The sequence below is a fragment of the Phodopus roborovskii genome, unplaced genomic scaffold (genome assembly GCF_943737965.1).
Source record: "Phodopus roborovskii unplaced genomic scaffold, PHOROB, whole genome shotgun sequence".
Taxonomy (NCBI): Eukaryota; Metazoa; Chordata; class Mammalia; order Rodentia; family Cricetidae; genus Phodopus; species Phodopus roborovskii.
The window spans coordinates 11,766,785-11,787,559 of NW_026126636.1; the positions used below are offsets into that span (position 1 = coordinate 11,766,785).

The window sequence follows — 20,775 nt, forward strand, 5'->3', positions numbered from 1 at the left end:
GACGCACACGGCAATTTATAGTCCATGGTCACTTAATTTCCAACCTTACTGTGTACCTGAGCCACTTAAGAAGCTTCCAAAGCACCAGAAGGGTGGTGAGCGCAGTCTAACCACAGAGCAGCAGGGTGGGACCCTGGCTTGTAGATGGTGTATGGTTTGGAAGCAGAGTCAGGGTTGAGACTCAAGACTGGGGAGTGGACTGGACGGCAGACTCTCATAGGCCTTCTCAGCGATGCACATGGTGGACGATGGTCAGTCTCCAGCCTCAGGTTTCTCCAGAGCTGAGGGCCAAAGTTATCAATTGACTGAAACTGTGGGGGCACTCTTGGCGGGCAGAGGAGCAGAGCAGGGTGTCTGCAAGTTCCACTGTGTCTACTGGGCCTGCTTCAGCCAGGGCAATCCCACAGGGAGGGGCCGGGCCCCGGCAGAGCCAAGGTGGGGTGGGCTGGGTATGAGGCTCCTGCCATCTCCTCTGGTAGTGTGGGAGAAGGGTAGGACAATTGGGCCAGTCCACTCTTGAGCTGATTGTGAGGCTCAGCGGGAGAAACGTGTTCTCCCCATGGGACAGCCAGGCCCAAGGGGGAGGACACCACGGGCAAAAGGGACGGCAGAAGAGACTCATGCAAAAGTGGCAGGATTTTATTGTCCGTTTTGGGCCGGTTGCAGTCTCAGGTGGACAGACCGACCTGGATACGGGGAAAGAAGCAGAGGCAGGGCAGGGCCCAGGTACACTGTGTTCCAGGGCTGGGTCTAACCTGAGAGGTTGCCATTGTAGGGGGCAGGGGAAGGTTCCTAGGGTAGAGGTCACCACCAGCCAGGAAGAGGAAGTCTCAGGGCTACCTGTATTCTTATCTCTGTTGTGGGACAAGGTAGGAGAGATAGAAAAAGCTTTAGCACACAGCTGGTTTAAGGAGATGGGACCGGATGCTGACCCCAGGTTCCTGCCGCACACAGAGAGGTCGGAATTGGAGAGTCTGTCCAGGTGGTTTCCGGGGCAGGAGGATACCTTTGGGGGCTTAAATAAATGGCAGGGTGAGGGATGAAGCGGGCATAGGGTGACCATCCAGCCACCTTGGTTCCCTGGAGGATGTGGCCCGCATCGCACACACTCGGCCTTCATACTCCGGTGGGAGGGGTTGGGCCCCACCTCTCTGACAGATGGGTGGACAGCAGTAGCTGGAGGCCTAGCGCAGGTCCTCCTCATCACCCTGGATGGTCTTCTTGATGCGCAGCAGCATGGTGGTGAGCCACTGGTCCAGCCTTGAGATGGAGTCGTATTCCTTCACCTGTCGCACAGGGGCGGGAAGATCTATGACACACTGCTCCCTCCTGGGACCCTTCCCGGGCTCCCATCCTGTCACCTTAGTCTGCAAAGCTGGGAGCATAAGTTGGCAGTAAGAGACTATAGCGTAAAACAAAGCGTCTTGGCTTTGCGGGTGGAACTGAAGCCTAGAGGCATAAAAACACTGCCTCTCCCGCCCCTACACCAGATGGGATATGGGGTGAACCCTGAGGGCTCTAGGGTGACCCACCGGGAAGAACCTTACAGCCAGGGCCTAGGGCAGAATTTATGAGAGAACTCATTGGAGAAAACCCACCGTGCCAGCCACTCACCGATTCTGTGTAACTGTCCACATTCTGTTCTTCATGGGCCTCCAGCAGTTTCTGCAAACAGCGTCAGGGTCAGCCAGACCCAGCAGACGCTACAGGCCATGCCCACTTCCCTCTACTGTCACTGTGCTAACTTGTCTCATGCAGGAAAACAACCAAACCAAATGCAGCTCTTTGAGGATGTCTCTAAACAACCGTGGTGGTTACTCCAGCCGAGACCCAGGCATCCAGACACCCCTGCCCAATCTACCCCCAGGCAGGGCGAGCCGGATCCAGCACTCACTTTCATCAGCTTGCATTCCCGGGAATCCGAGAAGGCCGGGAACAGCTCCTCATACTTTTGAACAGCAAGCTGAGCAACGGGAGAGAGGATGAGAAAGGCTAGCAAAGACGGCGGCACTGCAAACACTCATGGCAGTTCTGATTTGGTGCTCTGTGCCCTGCCAGGGTCATCTGACTTGTGACTGATGGTGCCATCTCCAACTCAGCTGAACCCAGTTGGCAGAGATGGCCGTAGGGAGGGGCCAGGTTTCCCAGGCAGAGCTGGTCCTTCATACACAGGGCCCACGTGAGGACCTTGGGTGGGTTGCGTGACAGTGGGAAAACACACACTGGGGAAACTGGGTGGGTGGGTGGGTGTGGCAGAAGGATGGGGATGGACCTGTCCTGAAAAAACCACCCATGTGCTCATAACTCACCAGCGAGGGCTGGGGGTGTGGCTCAGTGGGAACACTTGCATAGCGTGCATGAGGCCTCAGGTTCCTCCCCACCACAAAAACTAAAATCAGCAAACCGTTTCGCCTCCCCCAAATGCAAAGCTGCCAGCTGTACTCAGGCAAAGGAGTGGGGGTGGGGGGTGATGCGGAGCAGCCAGACATCATATAGCCCCAGTGGTCTGATCAGAGGATTGAAATCCAATACCCAGTTTCTAGATCCTTCCACCAACCACCGCCCTCCCTATCCCTGACCAAGCTGGCACAGAGCCATGCCACCAGGAATCCCAGGGCCTGGCAGGAACCGTGTCCTGGCCTCAGCAGCTTCCACATCACAACTGAAGGGGACAGTCAGGATTTACAGTAACCCACAAAGGGGAGAGGCCAGCAAGGAGCCAGCCAGCAGCTGGGAACTTACAAAAGCATCCAGGCCAGGCCTAGGCAGGGACAACCAGGGCGAATAACACCACTGCCAAATTATTTCCCAGTCTAACCAAAGGGCAGGGGCCAAGTGGAGAAACTGTCCTCTAACGCTGAGAAGTGACGTGGCCTGCTAGCAGACACAGGCGACCTGTAAAGGGGCGCGGCTGGTGTGGGCTCACCTTGGCGTTGAGCATGTCGATACAGAAGTGGCAGAGGGCCGCCTTGAAGAAGTAGTCTTTGGCGCTGTACTTGAGGAGGGGACTGTCCATGGCACTGGTCCCTACCTACAGCCACATACCACCATGAGCTCAGGCAGGCAACTCAAGGGTGGAGGTCGCTGCAGCACAGTCTCCTAGGAGCTAAGCCCATCTCCCCGGGGAGGCCCGGGGCCCTCAGGATGACAGCCATCAGGGACAGCTCAGCAAGGTCGCCCTGTATTCCCAGAATGACCATGAGGGTGTGGGTGCAGTAGGGGAAGCCAGGTGTGTGTGGGCCTCACAGGCAGCCAAGTCAGTGGGGGGGGGGGGGAGGTACCGCTGGCAGCCGTACAGGCAACTGGCACTTGGTGGGCAGAGGGTGACAGCTGTGGGAGCATGAGGGGCAGGGCCCGCCCCTCTCCCAGGGCCAGCTGCCTGCCTGCCTTCTGGTCGCAGCCCGGCCCTCCCCACAAGCACAGTGTCACTGGGGCATGTGACAGCTGCTGCTAACCCTGGATCAGTCCCTGCTCCGCTGGCTCTCCTCCCACCCAGGACAAGCTGCTGGTGGAGAAGCACTTGGCGAGGGCGGCCTGGGAGAGAGTGGACGCTGAGTGGGGCGGGCAGAGGGGGGCAGTGGCAGACGCCGACAGCCAGGCAAGCCCACCTGCTCATAGATGTCGATAGCCTTCTGGTACTGCTCCAGCTGTGCGGCGTAGCCAGCCACCTTCAGCAGACACTTGTTGGCTGAGCTGTGGGGAGGAGGAGCATGAAGGGACAGTGGCAGGTCCCACAAGGAGGGGCAGGCTAGGGAGGGGCTACCTGTTGGACTCTTCGCCTTTGTAGTAGTCTGCAGACTGCTCATAGTGGGCGATGGCCTGCGGAGGGAGACGAGAAAGAGTTGGGGGCTGAAGGGATGGCTCAGCTGTTAAAGGCTAGGCTCACAACCGTGAATATAAGAGGGAGGGATGGCTGCAGTGCAGGACAGGGCGGAGCAACACCTCGCATAGCTTCCCTGCCCACCTTCCCGCCTTCTGCAAGCACTCGCGGGACCCTCCTCCCACCGAGCATCACGGTGGCTGAGGCAGGAGTACCAGAGGCCCCAGCACAGCCAGCCTGACCCAGCTCACCTTCTCCACGTCCACCAGTTCCGTCTCGTAGATCTCGGCGATGGAGATGTGGTGCTTGGCTGCGATCGTGAACCTGCCCTGGGGGACACAGGAAAAGGTGCCTATGACCAGAGACACCTCCCATGCCCAGGCTCACCCCATCCCGTCTACCACCCTTGGGTTCCCACCAGTGAGGGCGGTGACCACAGAGACGGTGACCACAGAGACGGAAGTGACATGTGAAGGCGTGGCCGGTAATGAACTGACAGGAGCAGTGACTTCTACCTAGCCACTGTCTCTCAGGACAGTATCCCTAGAACCCAGGAGGGTGGGGGGAGATGGTGGGCCAGCAAGAGGAGCCACTGCATAGGCACTATAGTAGCATGGGGACGGACAAGGGGGCAGAGGCAAGATGTGAGGGGCATTGTGTGCTCCAGCACACACCCCACTCTGTAGCCCTGCCTCCCACAACGCAGCACAAACAGGATGGAACACCACAGGACAGGGCCAGCAAGCAACCCTTACCATGTCTGTATAGATCTCGATTGCTCTCATCAGGCAGTTAATGGCCTCTAGGGAGGAGAGAGGAAGGAGAGGTCATTATAGCAGTTCCTGGAGACAGGAGGTAGCCTGTACTCCCCAAGGGAGATGACAGGCACACAGCTGCCTTGGCTTCAGGACTCTTGGGCTCTCAGAACAGCTGGAAAGAGAGGACCTAACAACCTGGTCAGACTGAGTGTCTCTACATACAGAGACTTGACAGGCACCTCTTCCCAGGGAGGCCCTCTCCCATAGGTAGCCATACCTCCAGCTTTCTAGTGGGATCAGGGCACAATGGCATCGCCAGGCTCCCACACAGTTTGAATCACACTAGCACAGCCCTGCTGTCAAAGGGCAAACTGATGGCCAGGGCTGAGCTGGGCAGAGGCTACCATGCCCACCATCCGTCCTAGAGGCTGGCTCTACCTTGTGACGGCCCTGACTGGCCTCTCTGGCAGTGAAGGCTGGATGTCCTGAGCACTGGGGCCCCTCCATGCGGGTCTGCGCCCACAGTGATGAGGAGCCCCATTTTCTCCTCAGTGCCTCCAAAAGGTGCCAGCCCTGCTGGCCGCTCCAATAGCAAGCTGCACCCAGCACCAGGCCGGCGCTAGCTACCTTTCTTGTACATCTCTTCCAAGATTTTAAATTTGGGAAGGCTTTTTTTTTTGGACAAGTTATTTGGAGGAGAGAGGCGTGAGTGGGAGGAATTTTCTACCAGATGGAAACGAGCTCTCAGTACCTTTTAACTCCTTTAATGTATCTCAAGAGAGGGGCTGGGGGAGGCACAGGGTCGAGGGTCTAGGTGGACTAGAGGGCGCGTACTGGGAAGGCTCCAGGACTGCCCACCAGGCCGACAGTGGACCAGGACTCTCTTGGGATGAGGATGAAGGCTGCTTCAGTAGCTGGGGTCTGTTGGCATAGGCTCTATTGGTGCAACAGCCCCTGCCACAGCAGCGGGGGGGGGGGGGAATGGTTCACAGGGCCTAGTCCTCTCATGCTGGCCCCTTGCTCTGCGAACAGCTTGCAAAGTGATAAACTGCCAGCCGACACCCTGGCCGGCTCTCACCACAGGGCTTATCTGATGCCACAGGCCTCAGTGCACTCTTGAAGGCAAATAGTAGGACCCTTGGTCTGTTCCCACCCTCTTGTGCTCAGCCTGTCCAGAGCAGGTAGGGAGTTAAGAGCCCAGCTCAGCTCTGTATCACCCTGAAGGCCCTGATCACATGCAGATCTAAGCAAGAACCATCCACAACAAACCAGGGACAAACCGCAGGCTCCAGTGAGGAAGTGGGATGGTGCAAAGGCATCAGTTTGTCTTGTACACAGTAGGCTCCCAGGAAACAGCAGGTGTGGGGTAGATAGAAAATATGCCAGGCCAGACTACTTCCCTGCCCGCGCACATTCACAGCAAGCTCCTGCTATAAAAGGGTTAAATTCCCAGGCCTCAGGCAGGCAGCTACTGCTAATGCAAAGTCTTACAAAGATTCCTAAAGAGCTGGTGGACCAGACCACAGGGCAGGGGAACCTCACAGCGCTAAGGGAGGTCCCTCCTGAACAAACTGGGTGTTCAAGGCTCCACTGGCCATCGGCTGTTTCCCAGGGCACCTGGCCATGCAGGGAGGCTCTGGAGCCCAGGGCCGGTCCCTTCTGGATGCCAGGAATTGCTGTATACATGTCACTGTAGGTGTGTGCTATTGCTGAAGAGACAACACAGCAGAGCGATGGGCTAGGCTGAAGCGCAGTGGGGCAGTAGCAGGCCCACTGGGGTCCTTGGGGAGGGGGAGTGATCTCTTCTCTGTGAGCCCTAACTGGCCCCACAGAACAGCTGTCACCCGTGCAAATGCACTCCCTACCCCTCACCTGTGGAACTGTGACTGGGGAGGGCACCACACAGAAGCGCTGGATGCCCTAGCCCTTAACATCAGAAGTGCTCCTCTCTCTCACAACTGTGCTTTCCCTGTGGGGCAAGTCTGCCCTCCTCACCTTCACTCAGGCCCTTGGCTGTAGCGCCCTCAATACACTGTCATATCAGTTTGCACTTGCTAAGGCCGTGCCTGGGTCCCCAGAGAAAAAGGACATGACCACAAGCTGGGAGGGGCCCTTCTGTGCAAAGAGCTTGCGATGCTACAGCATCCTGTAGGCTGGCAGCCACTACCATCCAGGAACAAGTCCTCCCGGCCACTCCGGATGGAGCAGCAGCTGAAGGGCACAGATGCCAGGCAGCATCTCCAGGCCAACCAGTTCCCCGGGGAGCAGAAGGGAAAGTGTGGGCAGGGCTCTGTGGGGGAGAGGGCCGCCCTGAGTCACTGGTGTATCCAAGCCCTACCTAGCCGAGAGGCCATCGTCCCCTGTTTGTCAGGCCTGAGCTCCACCACCTCACAGCTAAACAGACAGGACTGACCAGCCAGCCCAGGGACAGAGTCAGCACAGGCATCTCTCTAACTGGGAGTGGTCTTGCGACAATGATGGCTGCTATCCCCTGGTGCTGGGGAGGGCAGGGGCGCTTGCCTTCTCCCCAGAGGTGGACCTTCTTGTTAGCACTGGGCATCTCCTTTGGGAAAGAATATTCACGTCTCTCCCACTCTCAGAGAACCATCCTAGATATTTTAAAGATTTACTTATGAGTCACAGTCTCATGTAGCCCAGGCTGGCCTCAAACTCACTATGTAGCCAAGAGCTGAGGATGGCTGTGAGTGTCTGCTCTTCCTGTCTCTATCTCCCAGAAGCTGAGATGACAGGCTTAAGATGGTCAATTAAAAAAACCAAATACCTTTGTGTGCTGAAATGCAAACTTAGTATTCTATGTGGCTCTAAGATTTAAAAAAAAGAACCATTCTAAGGACTGGGGACATGTACAACACATCCTCAGCACACAAGAGGCCCAGGCTCCATCCCTAGCACCACAAAAATAAGTGAACAAAAATAACGAAAGCAAATTCCCCAGCCTGGCAATCTCAAGCCTGAGGTCCATGGGCTGTGCTTTGGCCGAACCAGGCTCCTGTCCCCATAGGCTCTGCTGTAAGGAACTGGGCTCTGGCAACTCATCGGAGGCTTGCCCTCTCTGCTTCCGTCTGGGGTGCAGGGAAGGCAAGTCAGGCCGATTTCCGCTCTACCTGGCTCATCTTGGACCGCCCGCTCCTTTCTGCAATCTAATTCTGACAACTGAACAGCTTTGCCTGGCTCCCTGGCAAGCAGAGGGTCTGAAATGGAACTCCCACTCCCAAATGCTCCAAGCCCAGGAGGGGGCGAGGGCTGCACACTGGGGTGGGGGGAGGTGGGGATACAGAGCAGGATGCCAGTGCCAGCCAAGGACCAGCCAATACTGAAGTTGGGGCTTGTTTTGCTCTTGGCCTATCATGTGTCAGCCAGGAAAAACCCAGATCAGACCTAAGGATGTGGGGACAAAGCTCAGCTGCTCTGCCTGAGGTTCTTACCTTGTGGGTCGGCTTTCTTGAAAGCGTTGCCTGCGTCCACGAAGCAGGTGGCTGCATCATGCTTGCTCTGGAGCTGTAGGTGCAGCTGGGCAGCCTGGCAGAAAGCGTTCCCAGCAGCTGGAATAGAACAGATCATCGCAGCTTCAATGCAGTTGCAGGCATTGCCCAAGAGGCACCTTAGGCTCACAAGATTACAGCCAGAGTCCCAGGGAGAGGCCAAGATCAGCCCACTCCAGCCCAGTGGCAGCCTGAAACCCTCGCAGAGCTTCCTGGCGGTGCACCTGGTGGAATGAGGACATCAGGAAGCTGCCTTGGGGGAAGCCTGAGCCCAGGGGTACAGAAACAGACGGGGTAAACCCAGCACCAAAGCGTATCCTGCCCAGCCTCTGCCAGCACCTCCAGAGCCACCACTTGCAGAGAGGAAAGAAAGGCAGGCAGAGCTGAGGGCTGCAAATACACGAGACTCGATACCCAGACTCTTGGGCCCAGAACCTGAACTGAAGTGGAGGCAGGGCAGGGTGGGAGGGGTGCTCTGGGAAGGTACAACAGTGTGAGACTTCCGGCTCGCTCCCATCCCTAGCCCATTTCTGTCCCCCACACTCCCCAAAGCTCTCAGGTGCACCCCTGCTGTGAGTCCTTGCCTAAAGGGAAACAGGATATGGACAGCAAGAGCCAGAGTCCATGCAGACAGTGCTAATGTGTGAGGCCCAGGCCATCCTGTGCTTGGTCAACAGCCATAGGCCGCACACCGTTTTGCTCACATACCTCCCCTAGACTGGGTAAGGGGAGGCAGCAGGGTCTTCCTGCTGTGGGCGGTGCTCCAATACCACCTCAGCCAAGGTACCACCTTGCATGCTCCTCCAGGCCCTGCTGCGTGGGAGCCTCCCAGATGTGGGAGGCCTGGCTTGTACTCTCTCCTGGGCTCCAATGTAGCCTAGAGGGGCTTGAACTCCTAACCCTCCTGCCCCAAATTATTTTTAAAAACTCCAAATAGTGTGAGCAGATGGCCTGAGACTTCTGTTTTGAACATGGGGAGAGGCAGGAAAGCAACCTGTGGTTAAATAACTGTCCCTGCAGTGCTGGGCTTTGGTAACTACACTCATAGGATGTGGCACCTTGAACCTCTGCACCTCATTGTCATCCCCCCATGATGTCCAAAAAGCTCCTCCCTGACCTTCAAAACTGTCTCTTACTTTAGTTCTTTGACCAACCTTGCCGACAGTGGCAGCCATGCTATAAAATCAAGTGATGGGCTGCTCCAACTCAGATCTCAACTGGAGGCTGGTGGACGCCCTCCTTTCCTCACAAAGACCGCACCCCGCTGCACACATACCCCAACTTAGGGGCCAAGCATCACCCTGGTCTCATGCTTTGGATGCCCGATGCTGGAGAGGGGACTTCAGGGCCACGCTCCGGGCCTGGCCCGGGGGGTGAGGACACTTACCGCTCCAGTTCTTGGCCATCTTGAACATGTTCGCCGCTCTGGCGTAGATCTCGCATGCTTCTTCTATTTTGGATGAGCCTCTGGGAAGGAGGACAGGGAAGAGGTAAAGAGACCAGCCAGCCTACTATCAGAGAGCAAACCCATACTCTGCCCTGCCAACAGCCCGGCTGCGCCTTGAGCCCTGCATACAGGCAGTCTGCAGGTGGAAGGCTGCTAGTCCTGTCCCTGAAGGGGAGGTGTAGTGGTGGTGGTGGTGGTGGTGGTGAGGGTGGTGTTTCATGACATCCCCTCCTCCACAGCCCGACACTGTGGCTTCTGCTTCCTGCCTAGTGGTAGGTGACCACTTGGACCCAGGAATCTACAGACTCCTGTTTTTCAGGAGGCTGTAAAGCACTCTGGGGGATCCCCAGGACCCCGACACTGAACCTGTGCTTTACACATGGCCATGCTTCCAGAAAGACCTCACTACACTTCAGAACAGGGCAGATATGGCACGTGTCAGCCATACAGAGAAATACCATCACAAGACATAAATATAAAATACTCCTGTTTATATATAAAAAATTAACAGAGTGGGAAGAAATACACATTTATATACACGCTGAATATTTCTGGAAAAATATATCCAAACCTAGTAATAGCACTGTTCCCTGAGGTAGCGCCTGCAGAACTGGGGCTGGGGCTGGGGCTGGGGGTGGGGGTGGGGCTGGGGCTGAGGCTGGGGGTGGGGCTGGGGCTGGGGGTGGGGCTGGGGGTGGGGCTGGGGGTGGGGGTGGGGCTGGGGCTGGGGCTGGGGGTGGGGCTGGGGCTGGGGGTGGGGTTGGGGCTGGGGCTGGGGGTGGGGGTGGCAGTCACTGCACATGTTTGCTCTGCTAGCTTGTTTTGCACCATCTGCACATTTTATCTCTTTCAGAAAATTTATGGCTAGTTGCGGTGGCTCATGCTGGTAGGATATGCTGAAGGAAGCGGAGGCAGTAAGGTCATGAGTTCGAGGCCAGCCTGGGCTACACATTTTAAACATATTAAGGTCAGGCAGTGGTGCACGTGCCTTTAATCCCAGCACTTGGGAAGCAGAGGCAGGCGGATCTTTGTGAGTTTGAGCCCAGCCTGGTCTATAGAGCAAGTTCCAGGACAGGCTCCAAAGTTACAGAGAAACCCTGCCTTGGAGAAAAAAAAAAAAAAAAAAAAAAAAAAAGAGAAAGAAAGAAAATTTATATTTCACTATTTTCACACAGGATCTAATGTGGCTCAGGCTCTGGATCTTCTTGCCAACTATGCGAGCTGGGATTACAGGTGTACACCCAGGGCCATGTAGTGCTAGGGATAGAACTCGGGGCCTCGAGTACGCTAGGTAAGCCCTTCACCAACTCAGCTCTACCTCCAGCTGTTTTAATATCAGGATTTATATTTGACCTGCAGCCCAGAGATGAATGACACCACTAGCGATTTATCCTAAGACACAACCAGAAGGGATGGCTGCAAAGGCATCTAGCACAGCCTTCTGAAAAGGCAAAACCACCCTCCTACTCTCACTGTGCCAGGGTAGGAGACACACAAGTGGAGGGGACTTTTTAGTCTGTTTGCCGAGTCAGGGTCTTATACGGTCCAGGCTGGTTGCAAACTTACAGCGCACTGGGGAAGATGACCTTGGATTCCTCATCTCCCAGCGCTCAGTTACGGGCTCGCACCATCACACTGGGCTTTGGCTTGACAAGCATGTATTCTATCACTGAGCTACATCCCCTGCCCCAGTAGCTTGTAGTCATTTTAAAATAAGGGGAACCTCTTTGGGCTCTACCTTGGCTTCTCAAACATATGAACACCCTCCTTGGCCAGGGGCCAGGGGGCTTTCTTATTAGCTCAGACTCCTAAGTCCTTTCCAAATTCTGTCTCCCACTGAGGTCTAGCCCATGAGGACTGTCACCCTACAACTGCTGGAAACTCTCATCACACACACACAGGAGCAGTCAAGGAAATTTGACACAGCCCTCAACAGTGTGAGGTCACACCCACAGCCACATGCCTGCACACTTGCTCGGGAGGGCGGGCCTGGATCGGGCCTTTTAACCACTACAGTTTGGAGACCTGGTGATTTGGGTGGCCAGGCAAGTCTGACCACTGTGCAAAGCCAGCGGATGGCCCGAAGGATGACTCCTGAATCCAAACATCGCCAGGTGAGGTGCTTCCTCAGACGGAGTCCACCCCTGCTGCCCTGGCACCACACCCCTTCCCAACGCTCCCAGGACCTGCACTCCTAGTCATGGTGAGGTCAGAATGCCCATGTTGCTGTTGGCACAGATTAAATTGGGAGGGCCTCCTGGACCCCACAAGGACTGTTTGCAATGCTCTCTCTGGATGTGCTGGGGATACAAACCAGGACCACTGACATCCCCCAGCCCCAGAATATTCATATTCACTGTCTCTGACAGGGTCTCATGTGCCCCAAGACCCAGGCTAACCTTGACCCTTGCTACGTGCTGAGGCCAGCCTTCATGCTTGATTTTCTGTGGTGCTCAGGACTGGACTTGGGACTTAGTACATGCTAGGCAAACTCACTACCAACTGACTATTTCCCTGCAATGTTTGTTTTCACTTTTATGTGTATGAGTGTTTTACCTGTGTGTGTATATGAGCACCACCTGGGTGCCTGGTGCCCAAGGAGATCAGCAGAGGGTACCGGGCACACAGGGACTGGAGTTACAGACAGCTGTGAGTCACCACGCGGGGGCTGGGAATCAAACCTGGGTCCTCTGCGGGAGCGGTCAGTGCTCTCAACTGCACCTGTCCACCCTTTGGAGAACTGTCCAGACAGCTTTCCATCCCACAGACCCCCCCCCCCAGCTCATCCTTTGGAGAACTGTCCAGACAGCTTTCCATCCCACAGACCCCCCCCAGCTCATCCTTTGGAGAACTGTCCAGACAGCTTTCCATCCCACAGACCCCCCCCCCTCCAGCTCACCCTTTCTTGGTAAGCAGAACTAGGTCTCGTGCAGCCCTACACTCTCCTGGCAGAGCAGGTGTGCCTGGGACTATCAAGAAGCCTGAGGCAGAATGGCATTGAGAGCAGTCTCTGCTGGCTAGGGTTGATTCAATCAGCACAACAGGCAGACTCAGCACAAAGTCTGCCAGCTGCTGGCTATAGCTTTCTTGTCCTGCGCTAAGCTGGGCTGACCTGTCTACTGCATCGGAAGCTAGAGGATTACTGCCCGCTCTGGCCCCAGGCTGCCTCCTTTCCTGACACCCTGCTTGTCCTGCCTCTGTGAGGTGACACAGAAGCTCTCCAGAGTTCCAGCTCCTTTTACAGATGGGAGGAAAGTCCCCAAGGGGCAAATCCACTTGCGTAGTTTACGCAGCAAATCCCAATGAAGCCATGTACACACTTTTTTAGCTGTGAGACGAGGATCTGAGGATTTGATGCTGGCTGTTCAGAGGAGGAAGCCTGCTCGTCACAATACCAACATGCTTGCTCACAGATGCTTGGCATGAGGGCTGCACCTGATGGGGTGAGGCCAGGGCTCAGTCCTCAGTGGCCGAGAGCCACCTCAGAGGAGGGAGGGGGCACCAAAGGTGAGATTCACAGCATGTGCAAAGGCTGAGTCAGAGGCATGCTCGAGGAGCTGAGGAGCAGGAGCGGAGGAAGGGAGATGGACCAGTCTTTTAGGGCAGGGCGTGGTGTAACTAGGTTGGAGCAGACAGGACAGGGCAGAGTGGAGGAGGCCTTGCTCTGATGTGACAGAGAGTGACCAGAAGGATGATGCCCTCAGATCCGCCACCCATGCTGCTCCTCTGCTGCTCACTGAGGCTCCCCATCCCAGCTGGGGGAAGCGGTTTCAGCCACCTCTTTACTGCTGACCCCTGAAAGGATGCCTTCCGCATCCGCATGATGCGCCACAGGCCCTGTCCCCGTTCCCCCCCTCCCCCAAGGGCCTGGGCAGCACTGTGGCTGACAGGCCTCCCCCACTGACCTCCTCCCAGCTGCCTCCCTCCCTCGGCTGCACTCTGCAGCCCACAGCTCCGAGCCTCCACGGGAATACAGGGAACTGGTTGGGGCTGGCCTGGTGCAGGCTGTCTATAATTACTGCTCAGCTTTGCTCCCCCAAGAGGCGCGGAGGAAGCAGCCTCAGGCCTCCCAGGCACAGCTGCCACATGGAGGAGCACTGAATGGTGCCAGCAAAGTGCAGGCACTGTCGGCAGCTGCCAGGGCTTCTGCAGGAAAGGCTGGGCCTCCTGCCTCTGTCCCCTGCATGCCATTCCATGTTCCTGCAGCCCCCAGCTTGTGTCTGAGACTCTCTCTGTCCCCCTGATATCCACAGCCACCAGTTCTCTCGTAGGACTTAAGGCTCACTGGCCAGGTTACACAGCCAGAGCACTCAGTTTTGACTAAGATGACGGACCCAGGGCCTGCCACAACCACCCACAGCTTCCAGGGTGGCCTCCACTGGTGATGCTGGGAGACCTGTAGGAGCGTGGCCCAAGCTGACGCTGCTTGTCCCTTGCTCGGCACCCCAGAGTCCTCTGGCAAATGAGGAGGGTGGCCAGGAGCATGCTGACCTCAAGTGTCCACCAGAGAATAGCACACCCTGCCAGGCTGCTGAAAGAGGAGCCTGCTCCCTGCTGGAGCTGCCCAGCATCCTCTAGGTAAGGAACATGTCATTTCACCAGCTCTCAGGGGGTCACCAGGCAGAAGGACCCAGAGGGAAAGGATCATCAGCTTGCGACTGTGTCCTCACGTGCTCTTGGAACCCTCTTACAGACAGTGATGGACAGAAAATGCTTTGCTGTGTCTGTGACCCTGGCTTAGTACCCCCAGGACCTCCATGTCCTCAGCTGCACAATGGAGACTGAACCTGACCTCAAGACTTGGGAGAAACCTGAGAGACAAACACACTCAGTACCTGGCCCGGGCACAGCATCCAGCAGGTACTCAGGTGGCCACAGAGAGAGGAAACAACCCCCCTTCCCAATGGGCACTTTAGACTGCTTTGTGCCGGGCCATGCACCCTTGCCTTCCCTGTCACAGGGATAGTTAGGGCTCTGCACCTTGTTGGTGAGGGTGTCACTGTCATCAGACCCCACAGAGCTCAGACTCAAGAATGTTTCCCTACTTCAGCAGCTCAGCGTGGGCTGAGGCCTCCCCCTTCCCGTGAGCTGTGCACGCCACCTGTGTCCCCTCCCTGCATTCATCTCCCAGTGCTGACAGGGCAGTGGCCTATGCCTCTGGGTTTGTACACATGGGGTCAACTCATCAGGATCACAAACATCTCCACCTACACTTGCTCTTGACGTGAGGCTTCTCCCTCATGTCATCACTGCTCCCTCAACAGCACAGGGAGCAGGCAATTCTACCACAGCATCTTTGCATAAAGAGGTTCCCTGTGGGTGACTCAAAGGGCACAGGATCGGGCTGTGTGTAGGCTTATGCAAATGCTACACCTTCTTATGGAAGGGTGCTGCTGTCTGTGGGGATGGGGTGGGGGGAGAGGGTGCTTAGGGGAGGACACACTGGGACAACATGGTACTTAACAGGGGGCTGCTGTCCCACAAAGCTGGCAGTCCAGGGAATGGCCACAGATGTCACTGGCACAGCCTGGAAGGCCTCGTTTCTGTGCCCTGACTCACTGCAGCCCAGAATGCCAACACTTGCTTCACTTAAAGAAGCGCTGGGAATGCCCCCGGCCTCTCAGCGGCCCCTGGCCTCTCAAGAGGAACCAGGGAAGCCTCGTGCAACCAGTCAGCAGAGGCCGCACTGTGGTTAAGTCAGGAGCAGCTCTGGGTTCCCCCAGAGACCTCACCTGCCCTGCAGGCTGGGCAGGAGGTGCCAAGCTCTCAGCTGTGTATCCTGGCAGCTGGTGACACTGTGGCTCCTACTTGGAAGGACACTGGGGCTTCTGCAGATGGCAGGGAGCAGATACAAAGCGGAGCCGTCCCAGGCTCTGCAGAACGCGGGGGGGGGGGGTGTCCCCAGCTGGAGGCTCCCTCCCTCCCTCCTTCCCCAAGAAGGAGTCCTGCTCACTTCCAAAGCTGGCCTCCTGACTCCTGGTGCCCTCAGGCAGTTCAAGCGGAACCAGCTTGTCAACATGTCATCTCGAGGAACTCACTGCCTGTAAACAGAACACTCTGCCACCTCCTCCAGTCTCCCTGCGCCTCCAGCTCAATTTTCAGCAATGATACTAAGATCACACCAGTGAGCATCGCACACACACACACTCAAAGTCCACAGTGCTCCCTGTGCTCCCAATCAATCTGCTTACTCTACAGAAAGTCAGTGGGTAGAGGGGTCACTCTGATCTTGTTTCCTAGAGGAAGAAACTCCCCAACAACACTGGCACCCCACAGGGAAGAGTCATGTTATATAGACCAGGCTGGCCTCAAACTCACAGAGATCTGCCAGCTTCTGCTTCCCAAGTGCTCGTGACCAACAAGACCCACCCTGGTGCTTTTGAAGGGAAGGCAATAGGGACCAGGAAGAGCCCTAGGGAACAGACCTGCCCTTCAGGACCTGTTCAGTCCCCATGGAGCACAGCAGAGGAGCAGAAATGAGGTAGAGTAGGGTGGTGGTGCATGCCTTTAATCCCAGCACTCAGGAGGCAGAGGCAGGTGGATCTCAGTAGACCAGCCTGGTATACAAGAGCTAGTTCCAGGACAGCCTCCAAAGCCACAGAGAAGCCCTGTCTCGAAAAACAAACAAACAAAAAGAAAAGAGTGCCCAGACTTTCCAGCAGGAGCCCGTCACTCAGGGAAGGCGAAAGCTAAAGAGGCTTTGGTGGTAAACTGACTGGTGTCTCAAAGCATCCTTGTGTCTACCAGCCCAGACATCCAGAAGAGTGAAGGTGGGTGAGCACCAAGGCCACCACACCCCAGGTGAGGACAACCTCCATGACCCATGCAGCATGAGCAGAGGCCACGGGACTGAAGACGCTGTCACCACTGACATCCCCAAGAGGCCACTTGTCAGCTGTTTACCTGGTGGCCCCAGTACCAGGAGGGAGGGCCAGAGCAGCACCCAGCTGGTGGCGAAGTGGTTTCTCTCCGGGTGGTCTCAGGCACATTCAGCACCCCCCCCCCCCCCCCGTTCCACTGGGCCTTGCTCACTTCCCTAACTCTATTCCCTCCCCTGTTCATCCTGGAGAGGCCAGAGAAGACCCTGTGTTCTTTCAAATGCTTGCAGAAGGGTGCTGCTCCGGGGACAGGCGGCAGCACCGCAATCTAGTTTGTCAAGGCCCTCCCTGCATCCCGATATGCAGTGCCCACAAGCAGCCAGAGTGTCTGGGGCGTCTGGGCGGCAGAGTCACAGCACCCGGCTAATGGAGTCAGGCCTGGCCTCCTGGTGCCCCTCTGCCTCCTGTGCTGCTAGACAGATCAAGTTTTGGCTTTAGCCTTTACCGCTTCCACAGTGAGTTTGTGGGGACTAAATAAGGTTAACTGCCTGACCCAGACAGGGCTGAGAAGCACAGTGAGCAACTAGCAGACATTATCCGGCAGCACAGTGACAGGTGCCCCACATCCCTGTCCCCCCCAGACAGCTACTGCAGTCCTCTCTAAAGGATAGAAGGGAGCCCACTGGGACAGGCCCCCAGGAAGGTCCTGCTCACAGGTCTATCTCCAGCTTCCCCTCCCCCTCCTTCCCCTTTAAAGTCACAGACTGGCTGGGACTCTGCCTCTACTAACCTTTTTCTCAAGCCTGCCTCCTCTGCTACTCCCCCAGTGATCTCCCGCTCAGACCCTGGATGGAAGCTCGTCCTCTAGTAAGCCATCTCTGTCCCTGTTCCATCCCTCTGGGAAGACATCCCTGCTGCCTAGACCACCCGCCCTCCTAGGCTCCCGTTCACTGCCTCACTCCTTACCAAGAACCTCCCTCAAAGTTTCCCTTCAACTCTGGAACTTTGTGAGAACGTTATGGGCTGGCCCTTACCCCCCCTCCCACCCCATAGTTCTGCTCTATCAGTGGTTGGGAAGTGGTAAACAGGTGGGACTCCCAGCTGCTCCCCTGGGAGCAGCCCAACTAAACACTTATCTCTCTGGGCCAAAGAGATCAGACACAGAGCAATTAGGAAACCTACTGCTGAAAACCGGAGCCCGAGGCACCACCCCAACACTTCGCCTGAACTTCTGCCCTTGTGCAGACTGAACACACACACACACACACACACACACACACAGACACACACATATCTCACTAGAAAAACTAATTCTAATTGACAGTCCATCAGATCCTGGATGTCTCTCTCTGCAGCAGGGACAGACTGCAAAGTTCCTTTGCTAAACATTATCTGACCTCAAATAACAAGGGTGGCTTCATCTTCTCCCTTCCCTTCATTCCTCTGTGTCCTCCACCCAGCTCTTAACAGCCTCTCTCAGAACCCAGGCCCTTCTCCCAGCTTTCTGGCAAGCTCTCCATTCTTCTCCAGGCCTGACTTCGGAGGCTTCTGATTCTGTGCCCCACCCCATGGCACAACTCTTCCTCAGCACCACCAGCCCGGTCCCTTTCCCAATGTGCTTCTCTGCTTGTCGTCTCCCCCTACCCCTCCTACATCCCAAGGCTTGGGGTTCTATCCCCTTCATGGCTTTTCTCCAGGTCCTCTCAGGCTCTCCAGTCTCTTTATTAGTCTTACACTCTCCGAGTCTGCTTCCTCCCGGCTAGCGAGCATTTAAGAGCTCTGAGCCCACACCAGACTCGGTACTGAGCACATTATACTTAGTTCATACCACCACCACCACTTCTGCAGTTGATCAATTTGTCCTTTCAGGAAAACATACTGCCCTGAGATAAAGAGGCCTTCAAATCGCATGCCAGGATTGGGCTCTGCAGCTCCTAAGTTAATGTGGCGGAAGCGGACCAACTTTCGGGAACTTTGTGTGAGATGCCTGCCACCTCCTGGGTGTGTTCAGACCCCAGACCTACCCTACTCTGGTTCTCTTGGGTGTCTCGTCCTCCTATCGTCACTGTCTGTTCACACCTATCCCCTCCCGGGGGGGCGGGGGTGTCGCCATCTCTCGGGCCAGGCCTCCTTGCCTTCAGTCACTTAGCCAGAGCCCCGCTCACCCTCACACCTGACACTCTCTCTGGCTCACCATGCCTGGGGTCCTCACCCCGGCAATCTGGGCCTCACAGACCCATGGGCGCCAGCCTGGGGAAGGCGCGGCCACCTTCAGTGGGTGTCGTCAGCCACAGGGTCCCCGGTCAGGGTCTGCAAGGCCGCAGAGGGGCTTCCAGGGTGCAGAGGGCATGCGAGCCCGCTCTGCCCCGCCTCGGGCCCAGCCTCGACCGCCGCTTACCCGAAGAGGCCGGAGAAGAAGGACTGCGAGTTCTTCACCTTGCGCTCCGCTTCAGCCAGCAGCGCCATCGCCTCCGCCTGCTTCCCGGAGGTGTCCATGACGTCGCACAGCTGCGCGGCTCAGGCCCGACACAGCCGGGTAACTACTTACAGGCCCCGGACACCGCGCACTCGGCACAACTCCGCCCGCTGCGTTGACGTCGCCGGCCCTGTCGCGCCACGTGACCCGTGTGGACCAACCAGCGGGCTCGCGCGGAGGAGCGCGCCCTCCGGCCACGCCCCCCGCCACCGCACTCCGCCCCTTGACCCGCAGCTCCCGCTCTCGCCCGCCTCCCGACGCCACTAGCTTCCTAAGAGCCCGCAGCGCACTGCCACGTGACACGACACAAGCCAATCAAGACCCCTCACTGCCAAGTACTCCCCCACCCAGCACGACCTTTGACTCCCTGCAACCAATCAGCAGGCTCCATGGACTCGTCCCACCACGCCTTTGCGGAACTGGGACACACTAATCAGCTGACCAGCGACGCGACGCTCACGTGACATCTCAAGGGTCAGGCTCTGGCTTTGACAGATCCAGCAGTTTAGCTCCGCCTCCTGCTCTACCTCACTTCAGTCGCGCAGGAAAGGCTTTGTGGCTTAAGGAAATAAACTTTTTACGCCCTCTGGCGATCGTCTCTGGGATTGGCTTGGGGAATCGAGAAGGTCTCCATTTCTAGCTGAGAGCTCTGATTTGGCTCAGCTGGTAAAAGCACTTGCTGCCAATTTCAACAACCCAAGTTAGATTCCTAGGACCCACATGGTAGAAGGTGAGACCTGGCTCCTGCAAGTTGTTCTCTAACCTACACACAGACACACAGACACACACAGAGAGAGAGAGAAAATAATTTTTAAGTAAAGCATGGGTAGCCAGTTAATAGTACTGACAATGGTTCAGTATCTGTAGCAAATGGGGAAACTGGGTATGTGGAAATTTTTGGTACTATGCTAGTTTTCTGTAAATCTACAGTTATTCTAAAAGTCTCACCTAGAAGACCAGACTCCATGGCTTGGCCCACAATGGTCCCAGTCCCAACAGTGTGGTGTGGTATGGTGGCACAGGAATCTATACCTTCTTACTGCACTTGAGAACATTTGAGAAAAGTGTTATGTGGGTTGGGTGTGGGAGACAGGAAAAGGCCAAAGACAGCTTCACCAGGCCCTTTACACTGAACGTTTGTCTGAATGTTCCTGTGCTCGCTCACTGCTGCATTCTGACCACAGCGCTGGCGGATCTGGATGGCACAATCAGTTCTGGTTCCTCTTCCATTTGCTGCAAGGCACCATCTTTTTGGAGCAATGTGCTATGCAGCAACAGCTATGCAGCAACAGATGGCTATGTATCCTCAACCCATAAGGCCAGGCTTGCATTTGCACTCATGGAGTGAAGTCACTCAGGGCAGAGCAGGGGGGTGCTGGCTGCATAGCAGTGCTCACGTCACTGGGAAGACCCACCAAGCAAAGTGTATTTCCTCATGTACTAGCTACACATGTTGGGAAAACATGTTCAAGCAGGAAACCGATTTGTAGGTCACTAGGAAGGAAGAGGGCCGATTCTGGTTCCTGGGCTGCCCTGCATCATCCCTTCCCCACAAACAGGGCATCTCAACAACTCCAAAATCAATTCCCTCGCGGCCTCTACTCTTTAGCTAAGATGTGGTCCCTTGGTGAGACCTTCTCTGTAATGCTGGGATGGGACCCTGGGACACAGGAGGTGAGGCAGGGCTCTTCTCTGTCCCTTTGAAAGTTGGGGCTGGGGCAGAGGTTCCTGTCCTTACATGGGCTGCAGCCAAGGTGCCATTCTGCATGCTGTCTGGGTCCTTCTCCTTCGTTTCAGGTTGAGCAGCTATATCCACACACGTTTTTCTGGCTTCAGTCTAAGCAACCCTTGCATTACCGTCGCCAGAGCGTGCCTCTGTCACCTGTGTGCTCACTCACAACTGCTGCAAGTCCTCTTCTACAATGAAGCTCTAAGAGGAAGGGGCCTTTGCTT

The 20,775-nt window shown here is 56.3% G+C and overlaps 1 protein-coding gene across 1 annotated transcript; it reads right to left on the bottom strand.

Moving 5' to 3' along the window:
* Nucleotides 1–623: 623 nt before the first annotated feature.
* On the bottom strand, nucleotides 624–18,899 carry Napa (NSF attachment protein alpha). The gene is made up of 11 exons (XM_051207187.1): nucleotides 18,745–18,899; nucleotides 9,469–9,548; nucleotides 8,025–8,141; nucleotides 4,576–4,622; nucleotides 4,072–4,149; nucleotides 3,764–3,819; nucleotides 3,609–3,693; nucleotides 2,927–3,031; nucleotides 1,895–1,963; nucleotides 1,615–1,665; nucleotides 624–1,286 (listed from the first exon to the last, which is right to left on the bottom strand). The coding sequence occupies exons 1-11, from the start codon at nucleotides 18,840–18,842 to the stop codon at nucleotides 1,185–1,187; spliced, it is 888 nt and encodes a 295-aa protein (XP_051063144.1). The 5' UTR covers nucleotides 18,843–18,899; the 3' UTR covers nucleotides 624–1,184.
* Between the last annotated feature and the right edge of the window lie 1,876 nt (nucleotides 18,900–20,775).